Genomic DNA, 22,661 nt, shown 5'->3' with positions numbered 1-22,661 from the left:
TGCACATGGTTGACAGTTCAGCATCAACCATCATTACAATAAACAATATCTGACTTCCAAGGTATACGATCAAATCTCTCCTCTATAAAGTAATCTCCTGCTCTCTTCTCTATACGCGCGGCAGAGACAGGCACTAAAATGGCTCTCCTGCAGCAGCACTGTAGCCACGCCAGGGGCAAGCGCCGAAAGGCTCCCCTACCGCACTGTAGCCACAGCAGGGGCAGACGCCAAAGTCAGCTCTACTGTCACATCTAATCACTATAGCAGCATGGTAGCTAGAGATGTCTGTATACTAGGATTAGATGGGTGGAGTTGTATATATAGCTTCTCATTGTAACTCAGTAAATAGAGTGAGTTCAGTTTTGCCATCTCCTCTGCAGAGCTCCGGCCAACGCTGGTGCTTATGTTGTGTGTGTACGCTCTATTCTTCCTCACTCTTCTACCTCCAAATGTAGTCTGTGTGCGAGAACGCCGATGAGCGGTCGGCTCAACCGTGTGGGAGATCCCGGGCCCAACAAGTGGTATCAGAGCTATACAAGCGTCGTCGTCGGACTAACCGCTGGCGATGACGGACGGTTTGGAGATAGACGACAGCAGCGGCGCTGCTGTGGCTGCCCAGCCACAATAGGAGGTCGTCGTGCGCATGGTGCAGGAAGTCAGCGGCACCAGTTGGCTGATGCTGACTCGCACCAACTATGACGAGTGGGCGGTGACCATGAAGGTCAAGCTCAGAGCCCGACAGCTCTGGAATGCTAGTGACAAGGGCGCCGACAACGAAGAAGACGACATGTCAGCGTTGGAGGCTATCCTCGCTGCTGTGCCAACAGAGTACAGGGAGCTATTGGGGGTGAATAACTCTGCTAAGGAGGTGTGGGAGGCCATTGCAGCGATGCGCATCGGCTTCGACCGCACAAAGAAGACGACGGCCCAGCTACTAGAGCAGGAGTACATTAACCTCAAGTTCAAGGATGATGAGTCTATGGAGGGCTTCTCCCTCCGCATGTAGTCGCTCATCAGCAAGCTAAGGAGCCACGGTGTCACCATCGACAAAGAAGAGGTGGTCTTCAAGTACCTCCACTCTGTTCCGGTGAAGTACATTCAGATTGCTCTCTCCATAGAGACGATGCTAGACGTGTCCACCCTCACCATTGAGGATGTGACAGGCTGTCTGCGGGCGGTGGACGAGCGCATGGAGTAGGCCATAGCAACAATGGACAACGGCAAGCTGCTGCTGATAAAGGAGGAGTGGGCTTCCTGGATGAAGAAATCCGGGAAGCCTCCTCCAGCCATGGTGGCGATGGCAAGCGTCGTGACAAGGCTTCTTCGGAGAAGAAGAAGAAGAAGAAGGTCGACCCCAATGCCTGTTGGTGCTGTGGGAAGACGAGCCATTGGGCAAAGGAGTGCCCAAATCATAAGCAGGAGAATAAGGCCGAGGCTCATTTAGCGTGGGCTGATAAGGATGATGAGGCCACTCTCCTGATGGCAATGTTCTGTGCACTGCACGACGTTGAGGCCAAAGAAAAGAGAGAGGTGATGGCGGTGGAAGGGCACTGCAAGGCTCTGAAGGCTATCAACTTCGACGAACCGCGTGCCCAAGTCCACCTTGGACGTGTGGGCGGCTAGCAGGAGTAGCGGTGGTACCTGAACTCTAGCGCCAACAATCACATGATGGGCTCCAAGAAAGCCTTCTTCGAGCTCGACAGCAACGTGACCGGCATGGTGAAGTTCGGTGATGGCTCAAGGGTGGCGATCCGAGGGCGCGGCACCATCATCTTCAGGTGCCAGAACGGTGAGCACCACGCGCTGACGAATGTGTACTACATCTCGCAACTACATTCAAGCATCGTCAGCATCGAGCAGCTGGACGAGCATGGATGCGAGGTACTAATCGAGAGCGGGATCCTGAAGATTCAAGATCATGAGCGGCATCTTCTCGTGAAGGTAAAATGCTCACAAAATTGATTGTACCTGCTTGACTTGAAGGTGGAGCAGCTGGTGTGCCTGGTAGCACGGCACGCCGAGGAGTCGTGGTTGTGGCATGCCTAGTTCAGCCATCTCAGCTTCGACATGCTCGGTCGGCTAGAGAAGATGGTCCGAGGGCTGCCCCACATCAAGCACACATGCGAGCTGTGTGACAGCTGCCTGGCCGGGAAGCAGAGGAGGCTGTCGTTCCCAAAGGTGGCCAAGTATCACACGGTAGATGCTCTCGAGCTCATCTATCGCTATCTCTACGGGCCAATCACACTAGCCACAAATGGTGGTCAGCAATACTTCCTACTGCTCAAGGATGATTGCAGTCGCTATATGTGCTGCAACTCCTGATGAGCAAGGACGAGGCAATGGAAGCGGAGAGCGGGAAAAAGTTGCGTGTGCTTTGTACTGATCGTGGCGGCGAATTCACTTCGATGGAGTTCACTGTGTACTGTGTGGATCAGGGTGTGGTGCGACACCACACCATGCCATACTCGCCATAGCAGAATGGCATGGTGGAGTAGTAGAACCAGACGGTGGTCGACATGGCTCGATCCATGATGAAGGCCAAAAGCAAGCCGTCAAGGTTCTAGGGTGAGGCGGTGACCACGATGGTGTTCATCCTCAACCACATGCCCACAAAGGCCCTGAAAGATGTGACGCTGTTCGAAGCTTGGTATGGGCGCAACCTGAGTGTGTCCTTCCTCTAGACATTCGGCTACATCGGCTACGTTAGGAGGACGAAGCTGGTCCTCACCAAGCTAGAGGATAGGAGCACACCAATAGTTGTCTCGCGCGATGTCATGTTCGATGAGAAGGCGGCCTAGGACTGGGATAGTCCGGGCACGGGGGAAGCTAGCGGCTTCACCAGCACCTTCATCGTCGAGCACTTGGTCATCCATAGTGGTGGAGACACTAGAGAGGGGGTGCTGACCACTCCAGCAATAGAGGCGAGCACTCCTGGGGTGGTGCCAAGCACTCCGAGAGGGGTGCCGAGCACTCTAGGAGTGGTGCCGAGCGGTCCTATAGTGGTGCCGACCACTCTAGGACGGGTGTCAAACGCTCCCATAGTGGTGCCAAGCGGTCCTGTAGTTCTGCTGACCACTCCAAGACGGGTGTCGAACGCTCCCATAGCAGAGCTAAGAGGTCTTGCAGTGGTGCCGACCAAGCCAGTCCTCACCAAGCTAGAGGACAGGAGCACACCGATGGTGCTCCTAGATAGGAGCACACCAATGGTTGTCTCACGCAATGTCGTGTTCGACGAGAAGGCGGCCTAGGACTAGGACAGTCTAGGCATGGGGAAGCTGGTGGCTTCACCAGCATCTTCGTCGTCGAGCACTTGGTCATCCACGGTGCTGGAGACGCTAGAGAGGGGGTGCCAACCACTCCAGCAATAGAGCCAAGCACTCCTGGGGCAGTGCCAAGCACTCCAGTAGGGGTGCCAACCACTCTAGGAGTGGTGATGAGATGTCTAGGAGTAGTGCCAAGCACTACAGTCGAGGTGTTGAGCACTCCAGGTGTTGTGCTAACCACTCCAGTGAAATAGGGGACTCCATCGATGGTGATCGAGTTTGCCTCACCTCCAACCGATGTCACTAAGTTCGTGGATGCCTTCCACGATGGTGATGAGGTGTAGTTCCATAGGCTGGACGACATCGTCGGTGACACAGGGTCCTTAGGCCTGCGGGTCGGCTGCTCAATGACCCAAAGCTCCTTCTCGTCAGTACAGAGGAACCACCCATGTTCGCGCTGGCCGAGTGCGATGCAAATTAGCAACGAGCGATCCTAGAGGAGATAAAGGTGATCAATGAAAACGAGACTTGGGAGCTCATCGATCCACCTCTAGGATGTCGTCCGATCGTCCTGAAGTGGGTGTACAAGGTCAAGCGGGATGAGCGTGGCGCCATTGTCAAGCACAAGGCGCACCTCATCGCCCGAGGCTTTGTCCAGCGCGAGGGCATCGACTTCGAGGAAGTCTTTGCACCTATAGCGTGCATGGAGTCTATCCGACTACTGTTGGCTTTGGCAGCAGCGAAGCACTGGCGCGTCCATCACCTGGACATAAAATCAGCCTTCCTCAATGGTGAGCTAGCGGAGACGATCTTCGTTAGGCAACCTCTGGGTTTTGCCATCCAGGGAGCGAAGCACAGGGTTCTCCGACTGCGCAAGGCGCTCTATAGGCAACGACAGGCCCTGTGAGCATGGAACACCACGCTGGGCAAGCTTTGGTTGACGCGGTGCACAACCGAACACGTGCTCTACACGTGGCGATGGGGGAAGGAGGAGCTCATCGGCGGCATGTATGTGGACGACTTGATCGTCACCGGCTCACGTGCGGAGGACATCGACAGCTTCAAGCATGAGATGGTGGCTCGTTTTCAAATGAGCAATCTCGACTCGCTCTCCTACTGCCTCAGCATCGAGGTGAGACAGGGGAAGGAGGCACTCACACTTGGTCAAAGCGCATACGCCTCGAAGTTGTTAGAGCGGAGCGGCATGGCTGAGTGCAATCCATGCATGACTCCGATGTAAGAGTGGCTGAAGCTGATGAAGGCTAGTACCACAGTGAAGGTAGATGCAACACTCTATCGGAGCATCGTCGGCGATCTGCGCTACCTAGTCCACATGAGGATGGACATTTCGTTCGTTGTGGGCTACATCAGCCGCTTCATGTAGGATCCCTGAGAGGATCACTAGGCCGTAGTGAAGTGGCTACTATGCTCAAGGGGACAGTGGATCAGGTGATCGTCTTCCCCAAAACTGGTGGAAGTGGGCTGTAGCTCACTGTGTTCAACGATGCAGACATGGCGGGGGACATCAATGGACGGCGGAGCACCTCTGGCGTGCTTGTCTTCCTCGGGTTGGCTCCAATAGCATGGCTATCGCTGAAACAGAAGGTGGTGGCATTGTCTACGTGCGAGGCATAGTATGTGGTGGCGGCCACAGCGGCGTGCCAAACTGTGTGGCTGCGCCGGCTGTTGGACGAGCTGACTGGTGTGGAAGCTCATCCACTAGCACTGATAGTGGACAACCAGCCCGCTATCGCTCTCGCGAAGAATCCGGTTCTCCACGACCGGAGCAAGCACATGGACGTCAAGTTCCACTTCCTCAGAGACTGTGTCGATAGAGGGCAGATCATCATCAAGTTCATTGAAACTGGTCGGCAACTCGTGGACGTCCTCACCAAGCCACTCGGTCGTCTTCGGTTCATGAAGCTGGAGAAGATGATCGGCATGGTAGAGGTTTTAGGGTTAGTAGCAGGATTAGGGGAAGAATTGTAAAGTAATCTGCTGCTCTCTCATCTGTACTGTAGCCACGGCGGGGGCATGCACCGAAAGGCTCCCCTACCGCACTGTAGCCACAGTAGGGGTAGGCGTCAAAGTCAGCCCTGCAGTAACATCTAGTCACTGTAGCAGCATGGCAGCCTGACATGTCTGTGTACTAGGATTAGATGGGTAGAGTTGTATATATAGCTTCCCACTGCAACTCATATAAGAGAGCGAGATCGGTTTTGCCATCTCCTCTGTAGAGCTCCGGCCAATGCTAGTGCTTGTGCTGTGTGTGTACGCTTTGTTCTACCTCCAGCCGTAGTCTGTGTGCGAGAACACCGGTGAGCGATCGGCTCACCCGTGTGGGAGATCCCGGGCCCAACATCCTCAACCTATGATCTTAAAATCTGTTGTCACTGTGTTGGACTGAGGCGCTGGTCGACTACGCAGCTGAATCCAAGTACACCTGCTCGAGGATATCACAAAGCTTACTGCTTGCTAGAAGACGTGGTGTTTCTAAGGAATTGTGGAGGACTGACCCTCTTGTTTTCCTATCACAAGGCAAACTTTTGAGATGTAGTAACTCTATGCAATTCTGTGTTAAGTAGGTGTTCATTGGTTTTAGCGCTTCTGTATATGGTGTTAGAGTTTTACCTAACGTTAGCATTTTGTAAATCTAACTTCTAGATTTTATTAACCATTGTTTTATCACACTTGATTATTTATTTACTAACCGCTTTGGATATTTTGATTTGTATTGTAAAATATCACCGTGTTAGCCTGGGCACAATACTAGTGTGGTTGATCATTATTTTGTTCCCGTTGCAATGCACGGGCATGTTCCTAGTAAGCTGAAACATTCTTGCAGTGGTGTTAGATGTGATCACTGCAATGTTTCCCGTCCTTCCAGCTATTAAGCAGTTTCGTGTAACTATGCTAGATCTTCACTTTCCAACTATGCTCCAACTGTTTGGAACCGATGTAGGGGTCGTTAAACAACTACATTGTGTCCTCCCTCTTTCCTGCAGTTGTTACAAGCAACGCAAGATTTACTCCATCAAGCCAACGATGCCCAACCTAGGCGTCACACAAGAATTAGAATTGCATGCAAACACAATAGCCCTACAAATATACATTTGCCTTGGGCATTTCATTTGAACCTGCATCTCCTTCTCCTTGTCGTTGATGCCACCCAAGCATCCAACACCATATTAGTTGTCAAATTTCTAGATATTCTGCTGTCAACCTCTTTTTGGTGACACGACCTTGAAACTGAGATGTATCAAGGGATATATATACTTGTTACGCAAATAATGGGTGCCATACTGTAGCACCCGGTTTTAAGAACAAAACCACACCATATATGAGCCCAGAAAGTCAAATCTCACATATAGCTACAAATAAGGGTAATATAACGTACTTAGTATAAAGATTATAACCTCATAGTATAGACAGCGGAAAGACAACTCCGATCTTCAGGCGAAGACTCCAAATCCACAGGGACAACTGACTGGTTGATCACAAGCCTAATTCCTCCTAACTCTAGCAATCTGGTACCCATCCAGGATTTTTTAAAGATTTAAAAAGTAAAGCAAGCGTAAGTACATGTCGTACTCAACAAATATAACATGAGGTTCATGAGGCTCAAAAGGCTGACACTGGTTTAACTACAATTAGCTTTTAACGAGTCATGATTTTAGCAATCGAGTAGCAACAAGTTTATCCATAAACCCACAAACACATGATCAGATAAACATGAATAATGAATAGCATAAACATTAATCATTAGTGAGCATGTTTATCATTAGTATCATTAGTGTTCATCGTCTATTCCGTAAGGGTTTCAGGGCCTCTCGTGACCGTGAGCACGGCTAATATACCAGTCTTACACTCTGCAGAGGTTGTACACTTTCACTGTGAGTCGTCATTTATCCTTTCGCCCGAGACGGCCAACCTCTTGACCCACTACCAAGGAAGATCGGCAGGGTTCACTATGAAGCCTTTCAAAGGTTCGTTTAACAAGTTAGGGCCATTAGATTCACTCGGCAAACAGATATAGGAACCCCTATCGAATGGCACAATTCCATCAAGGCTATACACATAAGAGTAGAGGCTGTCCTATACCTGATTTGTCAAGCCATTCTTACGCCAATAAAGGTAACCACTAACAAGTTAGAAAAGGTCCTCATACCGAGCTAAAGCTAGAGCCATATAGCCCTTACAGTTGTATTGTAAGTCCCAGATGATCACTTACAGATAAGTCCTCAGGGAGATGAATCTAGAGCACCATAAAACAACCCAATGCTCTAGCCCCCTTGTTCCATGTTGCTAAAAAACATCTTTTAGTGTTTATTGCATATACTATTAGTCAAATTACAAGATCATGGCTTTAGTTGAGCACTAGCATCATACTACCCAATGTAATACCCCATAGGTAACAAGGCACAAGGTAACAAAGCACTACGAAATCCTTAATGGCAGTTAAGGTAGACACATGCAGTATGAATTAAATGATTAAATGTGTATAGGACAACAAGGAAGATCCCATGGTATACTTGCCTTAAACTTATATCCTTCTTCTAGTCCAAACCTTCAATGGAACTCCTTCTTGATCAACACATAAAGCTCACTGACTGGACATGATCATAAAGCACCACACAAGCATCCATGCAATCATACACGAAGCAAACAATAGATCTAAATTAGAATAGTACACCAATCATAGAAAAATAAGTAAAAGAGTTTGAAACACGATTCTACCCATCGCTATGAACACATAGTCGCAAGAAGCACTCTAATCGGAGCTACAGTTGAAAAGATACAACTACCGAGAGATCTGCTCATGATAGAAAATATAAAACTATTAGCTTCATGTGTTTTAATTATATAGAAACATATATAAGATATTTTATAGATAACATAATTTAAGTCAAATTTAGGTTTGAATTATAATACTCAAGTAAAATAAATCATATTTTATTTATAAAACTCAGTTGCATATTTATTATTCAAGTTAGAGTTTAAACCATGAAATTCTAGAAATAGTGTCATGGTAACCACTGTTACTAACACGTAGATCTCGTCGCTATGAATCTAACACAACTTGAATGAGCTAAAATGGAGTTAAAACGTAGAAGATATGATTTAAACAAGATTTCTTTTAATAAAATAATAGATTAAATCTAACCTCGAATTTTAAAAGTTAAAAAAATATCTAAAAGTGGTATAAACATGTAGATTATGAAATTACGAATCTAACGCAAGTTAAATGGGTCAAATCAGAGTTAAAACAGAGAAGTTATGGCCTAAAGAAAACAGTAACAAAACTGTAATTAACTGAAAACGTATTTTGGATCTAAACCCACGAAACTACGCTTTCCAAAGAAGAAAACGTAACCTGTGATTGCGCTTTCGACCACGGGTTCTATTATTGAAAAATGCAGGTACTCTTTAGCTAGATGGCCACGCGAAGGGGTATCAAGCCATATCGGTCGTAGGATCTAGATCGGATGGCGGAGATTAGAGGAGGGAGGGAAGAAGGGGCGTGGCTGGCTGGAATAGTAAAGCCAACGCGGTGGCGTGCCATGGCCGGCGACGGAGCATGTCGGCGAGGCTCGGAACACGACCTACGGTGCATGATTTTCAATAGGAAAAGCACAGGGTGGAAGAGGAGGTTGAGACGAGCTCACCTAGAGGGTTCTCGACGGCGGAGAAAGCACGGAGGCAACTAAGTGTCAGTGCGGGACCCACGGGATACCCCGCAAGGAAGGGAGAAGACCTAGTCTAATTAGGATTCTTCTCCTATAATCTTAGTAGCAGTACTACTCTGTAATCCTACTAGGAACTCTCATTGTAAATCGACTAGGACTCTAGCCTCCTAACTATATAAAGGAGGGTAGGGCTCCTTGGATCGGGAGTTCAAGACAATAATTTTACAACACAACACTTGATAATCAATCCAATGCAAAGGCTAACACCAACTGGACGTAGGGCTATTACTCGATCCACGATCGAGGGCCTGAACCAGGATAAATCGACTGTCTCTTGCGTTAACCATCGAGTTCTGCATACGCTGAAGCCCAAACATACTGCCCTGGGTACCCCCGTGGTAGGCTATCGGTGGTAAAACATCAACAGCTGGCACGCCAAGTAGGGGCTTTCGGTGACTTTGCATCCGAGTGCTCAATGGACCTCGACAACATGATCTTCTCGAAGGGATCAATCTTCATCTTTGGTTCATGGATCTGCGAGGCAGGTGACGATGGCAAACTCCAAGGCTGTCTTCTCAAAGATTTAGATCATCATCAGGACTCTTTTATTTCAATGACAATGACAGATCAGCTTGCTGGAAGATTCGCGTAGCTCGTAATGTCCAATCTAGCTCGGATTCCACGACTTCACGCATCCGATTCAAACTCAAGTTCCGCTTTCGAGACGAAGTCTTGTCCGAGTTATTTTGGAAAACCAAGTTCTTTTCTGACAAAGCTCCGGAACATGACGTCAACCTATCAAGAATACTACTCGGAGTGCACTCAGAATACTTCAAAGAAGTCGGGTCCTCTTCCGTTCGGACTCCACAACATGGCAACATCCCATCAGACATGGCGCGGAGGATCCACCTATCTAGTGCTTAGAATGCCACTAAGAGGAGCCCAGGAAGGTCTTGTTTTAACCATAACATCTCAAGACTGCATCATTCACTGGCTAGGTACTGTTCCTAAGAATGACGGCACCCAACTAGTCAACGATACAACAATAGCAATTCTACCCTACCAAGAAGGAGATTCGATCTATGACTTTGAAACCTCTACTGAAGTTATCAATAGCTCTGGCAGTACGGAAATCAATGACGATGATAGAACAACTCACGCTAGAGAAGTATTCATGATTCGCCATCCTCGATCACCATTGATCCCCCCAAAAGCACTCGACGTCAGGTCTTCAGACGAATCCGAATCTAACGTATCACCATTTATCCAGGGGCACGTTGGTGAGACTGAGAGTCAGAGGCAAGCCAAAGAGAGAAAGAACAAATTAAAACAAGGACGTCAACGCAGTGCTAAGGAGCGGAAGGACACTTGGATCAAATATGAGTCAGACCTAGCCGAGTACAATAGAAGAAAATTAGAGCGAGAGGTTGAAGAAGGACGAGCAGCGAATACACCCTACGATAAGATCCGAGAAGCACTAGAAGAACTCAGGGCGACCTCATATCCTAATGAAAAACAAGAACAGCTCCGAGATTTTCTCTGATCAACAGTCCTTAAAACGCATGATGGAAGGGCAACATCTCATGAACAGGAAGATCAAAATCAAAGGAAGTCCGCTTTCGAAAGACTTGGACCAAGTGAAAGTCACAACGGAGAGAGCCGAAGAAATCACAGTCAAAACAACCGAGTCGAGCAACCAAGAAAGACCAGAAGCAAAGCACCTACTCGGACAGCCACGCAGAACTACTCTCACCAAGACGATAGTTGGCAAGAAGAGGGCGCAGAATCAAAATATACGGAAGCCAGAACGCACGATAGATTCCCCTGTTTTGCAAACAGACTTGCTTCAATACGACTACCTCACAAGTTGAAACCGTCCAACCACTCCAAGTACGATGGCAAGACCGAACCAAAGCAATGGCTCAGGATTTACTCACAATCGATTGAATTAGCCGGGGGAGACGATGACATCAAAACCTTGTTCTTTCCCATGGCCCTAGAAACCATGCCGCTTCAATGGTTTGACAAATTGAATCCAGGATCAATCAAAAATTGGGAAGACTTGCAAAGAGCTTTCTGTGAAAATTTTGCAGGAATTATTACACATCCAATCACCCACGCAGAATTAAAAGGACTCAAGCAGAAAGGAGGTGAAAGTCTCAGAAATTACTATCGACGATTTGGCGAACTATGAGCTCAAGTACATGACATCACACAATGAGAAGTAATCGAAGCTTTCTCTCATGGAATCGTGGCTAGGTGGTAATTTCAAGATTTCTGCAAAGAAAACCCAAGAAACAATGAAGAATTTAGACGGACAGTGGAAAAGATGATTACCGTAGAGGAAAAAATAAGAGAAAGATTCCTGGATAGAAACAACAGAGACAACCTGGACAGGCAAAATCCTCGAAACAACAGACATCAGGAGAGAAAGCGAGGTCTAGACAACACAGTAGCAATGGTAGACAAATCAAAGAAATTTACCAAGCCCAGAAGATATGACGACATTGAGAACATACATTGCCCCTTGCACCCCAACGGAAAGCACACCATCGGAAATTGCTACACCTTCAACGAAAGATACACTAGAAAAGATAGCAAGGGAAACAATAAAGAAGACAATCAGAAAAAAGAAGGAGACAACCATGAAGACAAGGGATTCCAAAAATCCAGAGGGACAGTGGCAGTAATCTTTGCCGGGGTTCCAGACTCTAGAAGCAAACATCAAGAAAAACTAGCATTATGAACCATCATGGCAGTAGAACCTGCTACACCAAGATATCTCAACTGGTCAGAGTATCCAATCCAATTTTCAAGAGAAGACCAATGGACTAGCGTAGGAAACGCACGCCATTACCCATTGGTTCTAGATCCAACCATTGCCGGTATGACTGTTACGAAAGTACTAATCAATGAAGGAGCCAGACTCAACATCATTTTTTTAGAAACTCTAAGGAAGATGGGACTACAACTTGCTGGAATGATCACACCAACAAGCACACCTTTTTATGGCATAGTACCCGGCAAGGCAGCAATGCCACTTGGACAAATCACTCTACCGGATACTTTTGGGACTCACTCGAACTACCGCACAGAGTTCATCAAGTTTGAGGTCATAGATTTTGATTCATCATATCACGCAATCCTCGGGCACCCAGCACTAGCAAAATTCATGGCAATACCACATTATCCGTACCTATTACTTAAGATGCTAGGGCCTAACGATGTTCTTTCTCTTCGGAGTGATTTAAAGCACGCATTTGACTGTGACGTACAAGCAATCTAAATTGTAGCAAAGGCATAGGCAAACGATGGAAGAAAAGAAATAGCCACTATCACCGTAGAAATAAGCCAAGAAGAACTAGAGATACCGGCTAAAAGACCAAGCATCCTAGCACCACCAAAAGAAGCCGACGTCAAGCAAATTGACCTAGGCACCGGTGATCCATCAAAAATGGCAATCATCAGTGCCCACCTATCAGCAAAATAGGAACTCACGCTCACCAACTTTCTTCGGGACAACAAGGATATCTTCGCTTGGAAGCCGGCCGACATGCCAGGGGTCCCAAGATAGTTGGCTGAGCATGGAATTGATGTCAATGAAGGCTCCAAGCCTGTGAAGCAATGACTACGATGATTCTCTCCCGACAAGAAAGCAGCAATTAAAAAGGAAATTACAAAACTAATGGCAGCTAGATTCATCAGGGAAATTCTCCATCCAAATTGGATAGCAAATCTAGTTCTGGTACAGAAAAAGAACACGGACGAGTGGCGCATGTGTGTTGACTACATAGATCTCAACAAACACTGCCCAAAGGATCCATTTGGGCTACCACGTATTGATCAGATAGTTGATTCAACAGCAGGATCTGCCCTATTATCCTTTCTTGATTGCTATTCCGGATATCACCAGGTCGCATTAAAAGAACAAGACCAAAGCAAGACATCTTTCATCACCCCGTTTGGCGCCTACTGCTATAGGACCATGTTGTTTGGACTTAAGAATGCTGGAGCCACTTACCAAAGAGCCATCCAAACATTCCTTGGTGATCAGATCGGCGAAAACGTAGAAGCATATGTGGATGACGTGGTTGTAAAAACAAAGAACCCGGATACACTGATTGAAGACTTAAAACAAACCTTTGAGAATCTGAAAAGGTGGAGGTGGAAATTGAACCCAAACAAGTGTGTATTCGGAGTTCCTTCAGGACAACTACTCAGATTCTTGGTCAGTCATCGCGAAATAGAAGCAAGCACCAAGCAAATTCGAGCCATAACAGAGATGGGCCCTCCTCGAAGCATCAAAGATATACAAAAACTAATAGGCTGCATGGTGGCACTCAACCATTTCATATCAAGACTCAGCGAAAAAGGGTTGCCTTTCTTTAAACTACTAAAGAAGACAGACAAGTTCGAGTGGACGGAAGAAGCCAATGAAGCTTTCAAGAAACTTAAGGCATACCTCACCTCCTCACCAGTCCTCACACCTCCAAAGAAAGACGAAGACATGATGCTATACATTGTAGCAACTTCTACCATAGTCAGCATGGCGATAGTAGTGGAAAGGGAAGAAGAAGGGCGCGTGTATAAAGTACAATGCCTAGTATACTACATCAGTGAAGTACTATCAGAATCAAAAATCCAGTACCCACATGTGCAAAAACTACTCTACGCCCTACTGATCATTTCACGCAAGCTTCGTCACTATTTCGAAAGCCACAAGATTACCGTGGTGACAGATTTCCCACTAGGAGACATCTTACACAACAAAGATGCAACAGGACGCATATCCAAGTGGGCGGTTGAACTTGGTGCTCTCAACATCGATTTCACCCCGTGGAAAGCAATTAAATCTCAAGCCCTTGCTGATTTTGTTGCTGAATGGATAGAAATTCAACAACCCGTGTCAAGCGCCATCCTTGATCATTAGAAGATGTACTTTGATGGATCACTCAAGCTAGGCAGAGCTGGTGCAAGCGTCCTCCTAATTTCTCCGGATGGAAAACAACTAAAGTATGTCCTTCAGATATTATGGTAAGCCACCAATAATGAAGCAGAATACGAAGCTCTCATACACGAGCTAAGAGTGGCTATTACCCTCGGAATCAAGCGATTACTCGTATACGGCGACTCGATAGTAGTCATCAACCAAGTCAACAAAGATTGGGATTGCACCAAAGAAAACATGGGTGCTTACTGTTCTGAAATCCGAAAACTCGAAAAACATTTGCAAGGATTAGAAATTCTACATGTCCTACGGGATTCCAACATTGCAGTAGATGTCCTTGCCAAGCTTGGATCAGACAGGGCAGAGGTCCCACCCGGTGTTTTCATAGAGGAGTTATCAGCCCCCTCTATCAAACAACCTAGAGAAATAACCCCTCAAATCTCAGCAAAAGGCACCCAGATCTTGGTAATCGCCACTTCATGGACCCAAGTTTTTATTGATTACATCAAATAGAATAAGTTGCCAGTGGAAAAATAGGAAGCCACACGAGTCATTCGTAGAAGCAAGAATTATGTTCTAGTAGGATACAAGCTATACAGAAGAGCTGCATCATCAGGAGTACTCCTAAAATGCGTCTCATTTGAAGAAGGCAAACAAATCCTAGATGAAATACACTTAGGTTGCTCTGGAAATTGTGCCGCTTCAAGAACACTAGTCGGCAAAGCATTTCGCACTGGTTTCTACTGGCCAACCACTTTGAAAGACGTAGAAGAACTTGTCAGAAGATACAAAAATTGCCAGATGTTCGCAAGACAGGCTCATGTGCCAGCCCACAACCTCATCTACATACCACCTGCTTGGCCATTCTCCTGCTGGGGGCTGGATCAAGTAGGACCTCTCAAGAAAGCAAAGGGCGGTTTCGAGTACATCTTCGTAGCAATTGACAAGTTCACCAAGTGGATCGAGTACAAACCACTCGCAAAATATAGCGCAGCCAAAGCAGTCGAGTTCATCCAAGACATTATGCACCGCTTCGGCATGCCCAATTGAATCATCACAGATTTGGGTTCTCCCTTCACAGCTACAGAATTCAAAAGTTGGGCATAGGATTGTGGCTTCAGCATAGATTACGCATCAGTCGCACATCCAGAAGCCAACGGACAGGTAGAAAGGGCTAATGGACTTATACTAGCTAGATTGAAACCAAGACTGTATGAAGAACTAGTAGGCTATGGGTCAAAATGGATTAAAGAATTACCCAAGGTTGTATGGGGCTACGGACTCAAATAAGCAGAGCTACCGGATACTCACCTTTCTTCCTGGTGTAAGCCATACTACCCGCAGACTTGATCTGGACATCACCAAGGATAGAGCAATATGACGAAGGAGAAGGAGAACACACCCGAAGATTAGAACTCGATAGTACAGAAGAAGTCAGAGTAAACGCTACCCTACAATCAGCAAGATACCTCCAAGGACTAAGGCGCCACTACAACAAGAATACCCAGTCTCGATCATTACAAGTTGGAGACCTAGTACTAAGAAGAGTACAAAAAATCGACAGATGCCACAAACTACTCAGTCCATGGGAAGGTCCTTTTATAGTCACAAAAGTCATCGGACCAGGCACATACAAGCTCATAACTGAAGATGGAAAAGAAGTCAACAATACATGGCACATCAGTCAGCTATGAAGATTCTACGCATAAAAACAACTCAAGAAAAAATATGTATACAAGACACAAGAGATCAACGTTCATGATCAACAAAGATAGCGCTATGTATCATTGTAACACGTCAATATTCATGATCAATAAAGATGATTATCTCTCGACAAACATATGTCTCATGGCTCTCTCCGAGTTGTTTCTTAAATGCAAAATGGCTAAAAAGACGCCTGAGCATCCTAGCCGAGAGCAAAATAGCTGAAAAGATGCTTGAGCCCACCGATGAGGGTAGCTAACAAGCTAACACCCGAAATAAAATGCAAAATGGCTGAAAAGACGCCTGAGCATCTTGGCCGAGAGCAAAATAGCTGAAAAGACACTTGAGCCCGCCGATGAGGGTAGCTAACAAGTTAACACCTGAAATAAAATGCAAAATGGCTGAAAATAAGCCTGAGCATCCCGGCCGAGAGCAAAATAGCTAAAAAGACGCTTGAACACGCCGATAAGGGTAGCTAACAAGCTAACACCCGAAATAAAAAGCAAAATGGCTAAAAATACGCCTGAGCATCCCGGCCGAGAGGAAAATAGCTGAAAAGACGCTTGACCCCGCCGATGAGGGTAGCTAATAATCTAACACCCGAAATAAAATGCAAAATGGCTGAAAATATGCCTGAGCATCCCGACCGAGGGCAAAATAGCAGAAAAGGATGCTTGAGCCCGCCGATGAGGGTAGCTAACAAGCTAACACCCGAAATAAAATGCAAAATTGCTAAAAATACGCCTGAGCATCCCAGCCGAGAGCAAAATAGCTGAAAAGACGCTTGAGCCTGCTGATGAGGGCAGCTAACAAGCTAACACCCAAAATAAAATGCAAAATGGCTGAAAATACGCCTAAGCATCCCGGCCGAGAGCAAAATAGCTGAAAAGACGCTTGAGCCCGCCGATGAGGGTAGCTAACAAGCTAACACCCGAAATAAAAAGCAAAATGACTAAAAATACGCCTGAGCATCCTGGCCGAGAGCAAAATAGCTAAAAAGACGCTTGAGCCCACCAATGAGGGTAGCTAACATGCTAACACCCGAAATAAAAAGCAAAATGACTGAAAATACGCCTAAGCATCCCGGCCGAAGCACAATAGCTAAAAAGATGCTTGAGCCCGCCGATGAGGGTAGCTAACAAGCTAACACCCGAAACAAAAAAGCAAAATGACTGAAACTAAGCCTGAGCATAGACCACAGCAATTTCAAGACAAGACCCTCCAGCTACTTGTTCCAAATAGCAAGAGGCTCGGGGGCTACACTAGAGATACCCAAGAACACAAAGACCTACATATAACGAGTTGTTTACATGGCACGGAAGAAGGCTAGACAAGCACTCGATAGATCTGTTTACATGGCACGGAAGAAGGCCAGACAAGCACTCGATAGATCAAGAAAGGTTGTCAGCACAAAGATCTATATATAACGAGTTGTCTACATGGGACAGAAAAGTACTCAACAAATCAAGAAAGTTTGTCAAAATAGCGCGCAAAGTTGTTTACAAGGCAAAGACAAAAGCAAGACAGAGTACTCAGCAAGTCAAGTAACTCTGACCAATTAGACAAATCATCCAAGGAATAAACAAGGCATCCAGGCAGAGAAGACATCAACAAAAATCTTCATTCAAAAGAAGCATAATGTCATATTACAAGGCACGGGCATAAAGGTCAAATACATCAAGCATCATCATCAGGAGGAGAGATAACAATATTAAGATTATCTACTATTCTACTAGCTAAGTCTTCAACCTCAAGCTCCATCCTCTCAACGGCATCAATGTATTCTTGACTGTCAGCCTCCTCTGCTATCTTGGACAAAGGAGCCACTGGAGCAAGAACTCGGACCTGGGCTAGGACATTCTTGGTACACAGTTGGGCACACCTCTTCATGAACTCTTGGAAATGAGTCAGAATTCGAGGAATCAACTGAGCCCAAGATTGCCCATCATCCGCTGGAGTTTGGAGAAAGTCGACTACTGAACGAAAGGATTTCCACAAAGCTTTCCAGTTTTCAGTAGCCATTGCCAACTTGCTAGACAAATCTTCAATAGTTTTTTGGGCCTGCACAAGATCTCTATCAGCTCCACACCTAATCAACCTAGCAAGCGCAAGTTCCTCCTCAGCATGAGTAATTACCTCCTCAGCCTTGTTGTGACTCATACGAACAAGAGTCTTCATTTCATCAACGCCCTCCGAGAGTTTCTGCTTTTCAACCCGGAGAGCTGGACAAGGCAACAAACAACAAGTCAGCAACAAGGAGAGTTTGAATGCAGAAGGAAACAAAAAGAACCCGCAATACCGTTGCACTCTTTCTTCACGGCCTCCAAGTTCTTCACGGCCTCCAAATTCTTTTGAGCCTCCTGAAAAGCGGCATCCCTCTGCTTTTCGGTCTCAACAACCCGGGCATGAAGAGACTTTTCCTCCTCCTGATGCGTTTGATGCTCACTGTCCATCTCAGCCTAGAGGACGTCAAGATCAGCTTTCAGGGCGCTCACTTCGGAAGACAACTTTTTCTCATTTTTAGATGAGAAAAAGAAGCCGGTATGATCATGAGAGAAGGACTGAGCAGAAAGAGACAAAGAAAAACAAAGCATAAGGACAGAAGAAAAGTGAACATCCAAAGAAGGAACAGTGAAAAAAAACTTACCTAGAGCTTTTCTCTAAAAGAAGTCGCAAGGGTCGATAAGCTTCCCCAGGCAACAGTTAACTCCGATAGTCGATGAGTGGCATCAAACTGCTGCACCACATCGTCAGCAAAAGATGGACCACCGGAGGCAAGAGAAGGAGAAGGAGAGGCTGGCCGAGGTGAAGAAGGCACGACCAGAGCGACCTCCCGAGAAGCCAAGGCCGATCCCTCAGAAGGACCCATCGCAATGGCCACGGTTACCTCCGGGGCAACCAAGTCTGCAGCGGCACCGTCGCCAGAAAGCTTTGTCGCCCCCATAGACTACCAATAGTACGCTGTGAGTCCTGAGGCTTAGCACTCGGTGGCACAACGGAGGGCTGAGAAGAAGTCGACGGAGAAACGAGAGAAGACGAAGGACTGAAAGTTGATAAAAGAAATCGCCAATGAGAACCAGAGAAGAGGAGAACAGAAGCAAAGAAACGAAGCCAGAATCCACTCACCCAGCCACCTTCTTCTATGCAAAGCAAAAAGAGGACCTCGCAGGGGGGACCATGGCGGCAAAAACATCCCCGCCACTTGGCGGCATGAGCAGTATAGCCAGTACTGGAGCCCCAGAAGAAGCCGGTGCTGGAGCCCCAGAAGAACTCGGCACCGGAGCTACGGAAGAACTTGGTACTAGAGCTACCGAAGAACTCAACACCGGAGCTACAGAAGAAACCAGCGCAGGAGCCTCAGAAGAACCCATACCCGACATCCAATTACTACAAAAAGATCAAGACTAAAAGTCAAGACAAAGAAGAGGAATTCAACGGCAGGAGAATATGAAAACAACTCACTGCCGCATGATAAGGGGTACTTCATCATCCTCTTCCTCCTCGGTCTCGACCAAGGCCACCAGGGCACCCGCTGAAAAAAGAACAAAAGTACTCGGTTCAAGATAAAAACAAGAAAACAAGGGGACAGAGAGTATTAATATGCTCACCTAAGAGCATGCTAGCTACAACTAGAGTACCTGGACGAGTACTTGGCTTGTGAGACTTCTTGGAAGTAGGCGGACCGGATGAAGAACCATCCGTTCACCCCCTCTTTGAGACACTACAAGGACCTCGAGGGACTAGACGAGGAACATATTCTTCATATACATCAATAAATCCGGAAGAAACTCCAGGAAACACTGTGGCGATTAGGAACTTACTGGTTACGAAAGCCCCAGCAAGGTTCTCCTTAGGATTCACCACGGCAGGGACGACATCAAGAGGGATCGGGTCAACAAAGTTGCGCCCAAATTCCTACGAAAAAGAATAAAACAGCAAAACAAGGAAAAGTTAAGTAAAAATGGATACAACAAAAGTACAGAAAGTACCTGAACGAAGACAAAACGACTTACAGCTGGAGGAGGGTTGTTGGCAGAGAACTCAGAGATAGTAAGTGGGACAACGCTTGCTCCTTTCAGCATCTTCTGGAGACGCTCGAGTACCTCCTCGTCGGTCAACTCAAGGGCTGGGACCATGCTTGAAGGATTCTCAGCCCTAGAGTACTCGAAGCCAAGGTGCTCTCGCTCCTTCAGAGGCTGAACTCAGCGACGAAGAAAGCTTGAGACAATACCAAAACCAGTCAAGCCCTACTATTTCAGAATACTGATCCTATCAAGGAATGGCTGGATTGCTTGAACCTTAGCAGTCGTCACAGGGTTCTTGTCCCATCGGTCATTAGCCAAGGGACCAGATCCAGAGTGGACAGCAAGAGGAGGGATCAGATTGGCGGCATAAAACCAGTCGGCATGTCAATCCCTTACAGAATCAACCAGGTCATAGTCAAAGAACTTGCTCTTAAGACCCTAGCGAAATTGAATCCCGCAACCACCAAGAACACTAGTGTCTTCATGGCGGGGTTGGGGTTTCAGGCGAAAGAAGTAACGAAACAGAGAAAGAGAAGGGGGAATTCCAAGGAAAGTTTCACAAAAATGAACAAAGACAGAAAGGTGAAGGACTGCATTAGGAGCAAGATGATTCAGGCAAATCCCAAAATAGTTGAGAAATTGGTGAAGAAAGGTGGAGGCAGGAAGGCAAAGTCTAGCGTGAATGAAGGGGACAAGAAGAACGATCTCACCAGGACCTGGAGCAGGGACCCGATGCTCGCCCAGAATTCTCCATTCAGCAATGGCCTTGCTCTGGATCAAACCATCGCTGACAAGTTCTCGAAGCTGATCCTCGATCGTCGTCGGAGCCGGCCAGGACTTCTGGGCAGCCCTCATAGCCACAAACTCTTGGTTCTCAATCACGGAGAGTGATGATTCCTCGTCCACGAAGGTTGACTGAGACTTGCTCGCGGCCTTCTTCTTACCCATGTACTAACAGAGGCAAAAAAGCAACTAGGGGAAGAGAAACCTTGGACGGCAGCGCTATGACGACGGTGGTAATGGCGATGGCGGATGTCTAAGAGCTAGGGTTTCAAGGCAAGAGAAGGGCAGTAAAGAAAAAGAAGATGAAGGGTCTTTAAATAGATTTTACAGCGATAAAAACAGCCCACCAGGCCTGTTAAAGCACCATGTGAGAACACAACGGTCCATTTACCAACACAGCTAAAATGACGGAGGGCACAAATCCACACAACGGTACAATTGAACGGGTAGATTTTAGACTTATCCATCTAGCACTACGGCGGAGTTATCAGATTACTGCAAAAACAACTCGTCAACCAAGAAGAAAAGAAGGGCTACCTCACAAGGAACATAAGAACTCGGTTATTATGGAAAGAACTCGGTAATCTCATGAACGACAGGGATTACAGCAGAAAAGTAAAGAACAACTCAGAAGACAAGATTCGTTCCATTGCAAGCGGCTTCAAAAATAGAAGATTACAAATCTTACAAGACCCAACAAATTTAGTACCACGAAAAGCAAAGTAGCAAAGAGGAACATGGACACGGCTAGGCTCTAGAATGACTACGTGTCCCAAATTGCTACTCGGAAGGACAAACCGCCATCAGCTACACTGTTTTCTTCAAAGGACGGACGCAGTGCATCCAAGGCGGAAATCAGCAGCACGGCAGGATAACATGGAGCAGAGAGGGCCAGCAGGCATCTGTCTACCCAAGACCGATGTGATGCTAGATATGGTGTTGATCTGCACCGGATAGTCTCAGGATAGGCGACGAGGATGAACCCAGAACTACCGGATGAAGGAACGAAGCCCACATCACAAGACTTCCTCCAACTACCGGCACGTACATCCTGGTACAATGCTACTGTGGGATTAGCCTACCTCTAATCCCTATCACAAGACTTCCTCTAGCTATGACAAGACACACAGGAACTATAAAACACGCCCGGGGGCTGCTCTACTTCACAAACTACCATGTTCATGACCACGAAGGTTTCAACAGAATGTTCAATAGATGAAAACAAGCACTCCGGGAGGGTATTTATAGATCAAAGGAGCGGCGCACATGGACTAGGAGTACCAACAAAATAAGCCTAACAAAGGACATAGTGAAAAGATAGGACTCAATAATGGAAGACTCAGGCGAGAGGGAACAGTACTCGAAGACGAGCATATTTGGAAGAATATACCAACACAGTACAACCCGTGAACATAAGGCATTCAAACTCAACCACCACCATACAACTACGTCTAACAATAGCATACTATCAAAGAATACGCCAAGACCTCGCATCCGAGTTCTCCCTGAACAAAACAACCCGAATATACGCTCGGGGGCTGCAAAAGGAAAGATATACAGTTCTTTCAAACAACTCAGATTCAAGACCCTCCAACTTTTTGTTCCAAATAGCAAGAGGCTCGGGGGCTACACTCAGTGAGTGCTCTTTTTTCAAAAAGTGCACGTCACTCAGAAGACTTCTTCAAGGTAGATGACTTCAAGGCCACAAGATAAAAAGAATCCGCACATAGCTATATCCGAGCTCTTTTCAACAAAAAGAACCCGGACATAGCTAAATCCAAGCTCTTTTCAACAAAAAAGACGGGTATATGATCGGAAACCTTTCGACGAAGAGTCAGGGGGATTTCAAGAAAAGACCCTCAAAGCTCCTTGTGCCAAACAACAAGAGGCTCGGGGGCTACATCCAAATGGGAGTACTTTTTTCTTCAAAAAAGTACACACCACGCAAAGATCTCACGAAGCGCTACATGGTTTCGCTCAAGGAAGCACTCGGACGACGCTTGTCCCTACTCGATGAGACTTGAAGGAACAAGACGAGGCTTCCAGAACTCGACCATGAAGTGCTCGGGGGCTTGTCGGTGCGGGACCCACGGGATACCCCGCAAGGAAGGGAGAAGACCTAGTCTAATTAGGATTCTTCTCCTGTAATCTTAGTAGCAGTACTACTTTGTAATTCTACTATGAACTATCATTGTAAACCGACTAGGACTCTGGCCTCCTAACTATATAAAGGAGGGCAGGGCTCCTTAGA

General features: G+C 46.7%; 1 protein-coding gene across 1 annotated transcript; it reads left to right on the top strand.

Annotated features, from left to right (window-relative positions):
- Positions 1-643: 643 nt before the first annotated feature.
- On the top strand, positions 644-1,623 carry LOC136543949 (uncharacterized). The gene is made up of 2 exons (XM_066536259.1): positions 644-1,002; positions 1,164-1,623. Exons 1-2 carry the CDS (start codon positions 644-646, stop codon positions 1,621-1,623), a joined length of 819 nt encoding a protein of 272 aa, XP_066392356.1.
- Positions 1,624-22,661: the final 21,038 nt, after the last annotated feature.

This window comes from Miscanthus floridulus, chromosome 3, assembly GCF_019320115.1.
Source record: "Miscanthus floridulus cultivar M001 chromosome 3, ASM1932011v1, whole genome shotgun sequence".
NCBI lineage: Eukaryota > Viridiplantae > Streptophyta > Magnoliopsida > Poales > Poaceae > Miscanthus > Miscanthus floridulus.
This window is presented reverse-complemented; position numbering and strand designations above follow the sequence as displayed.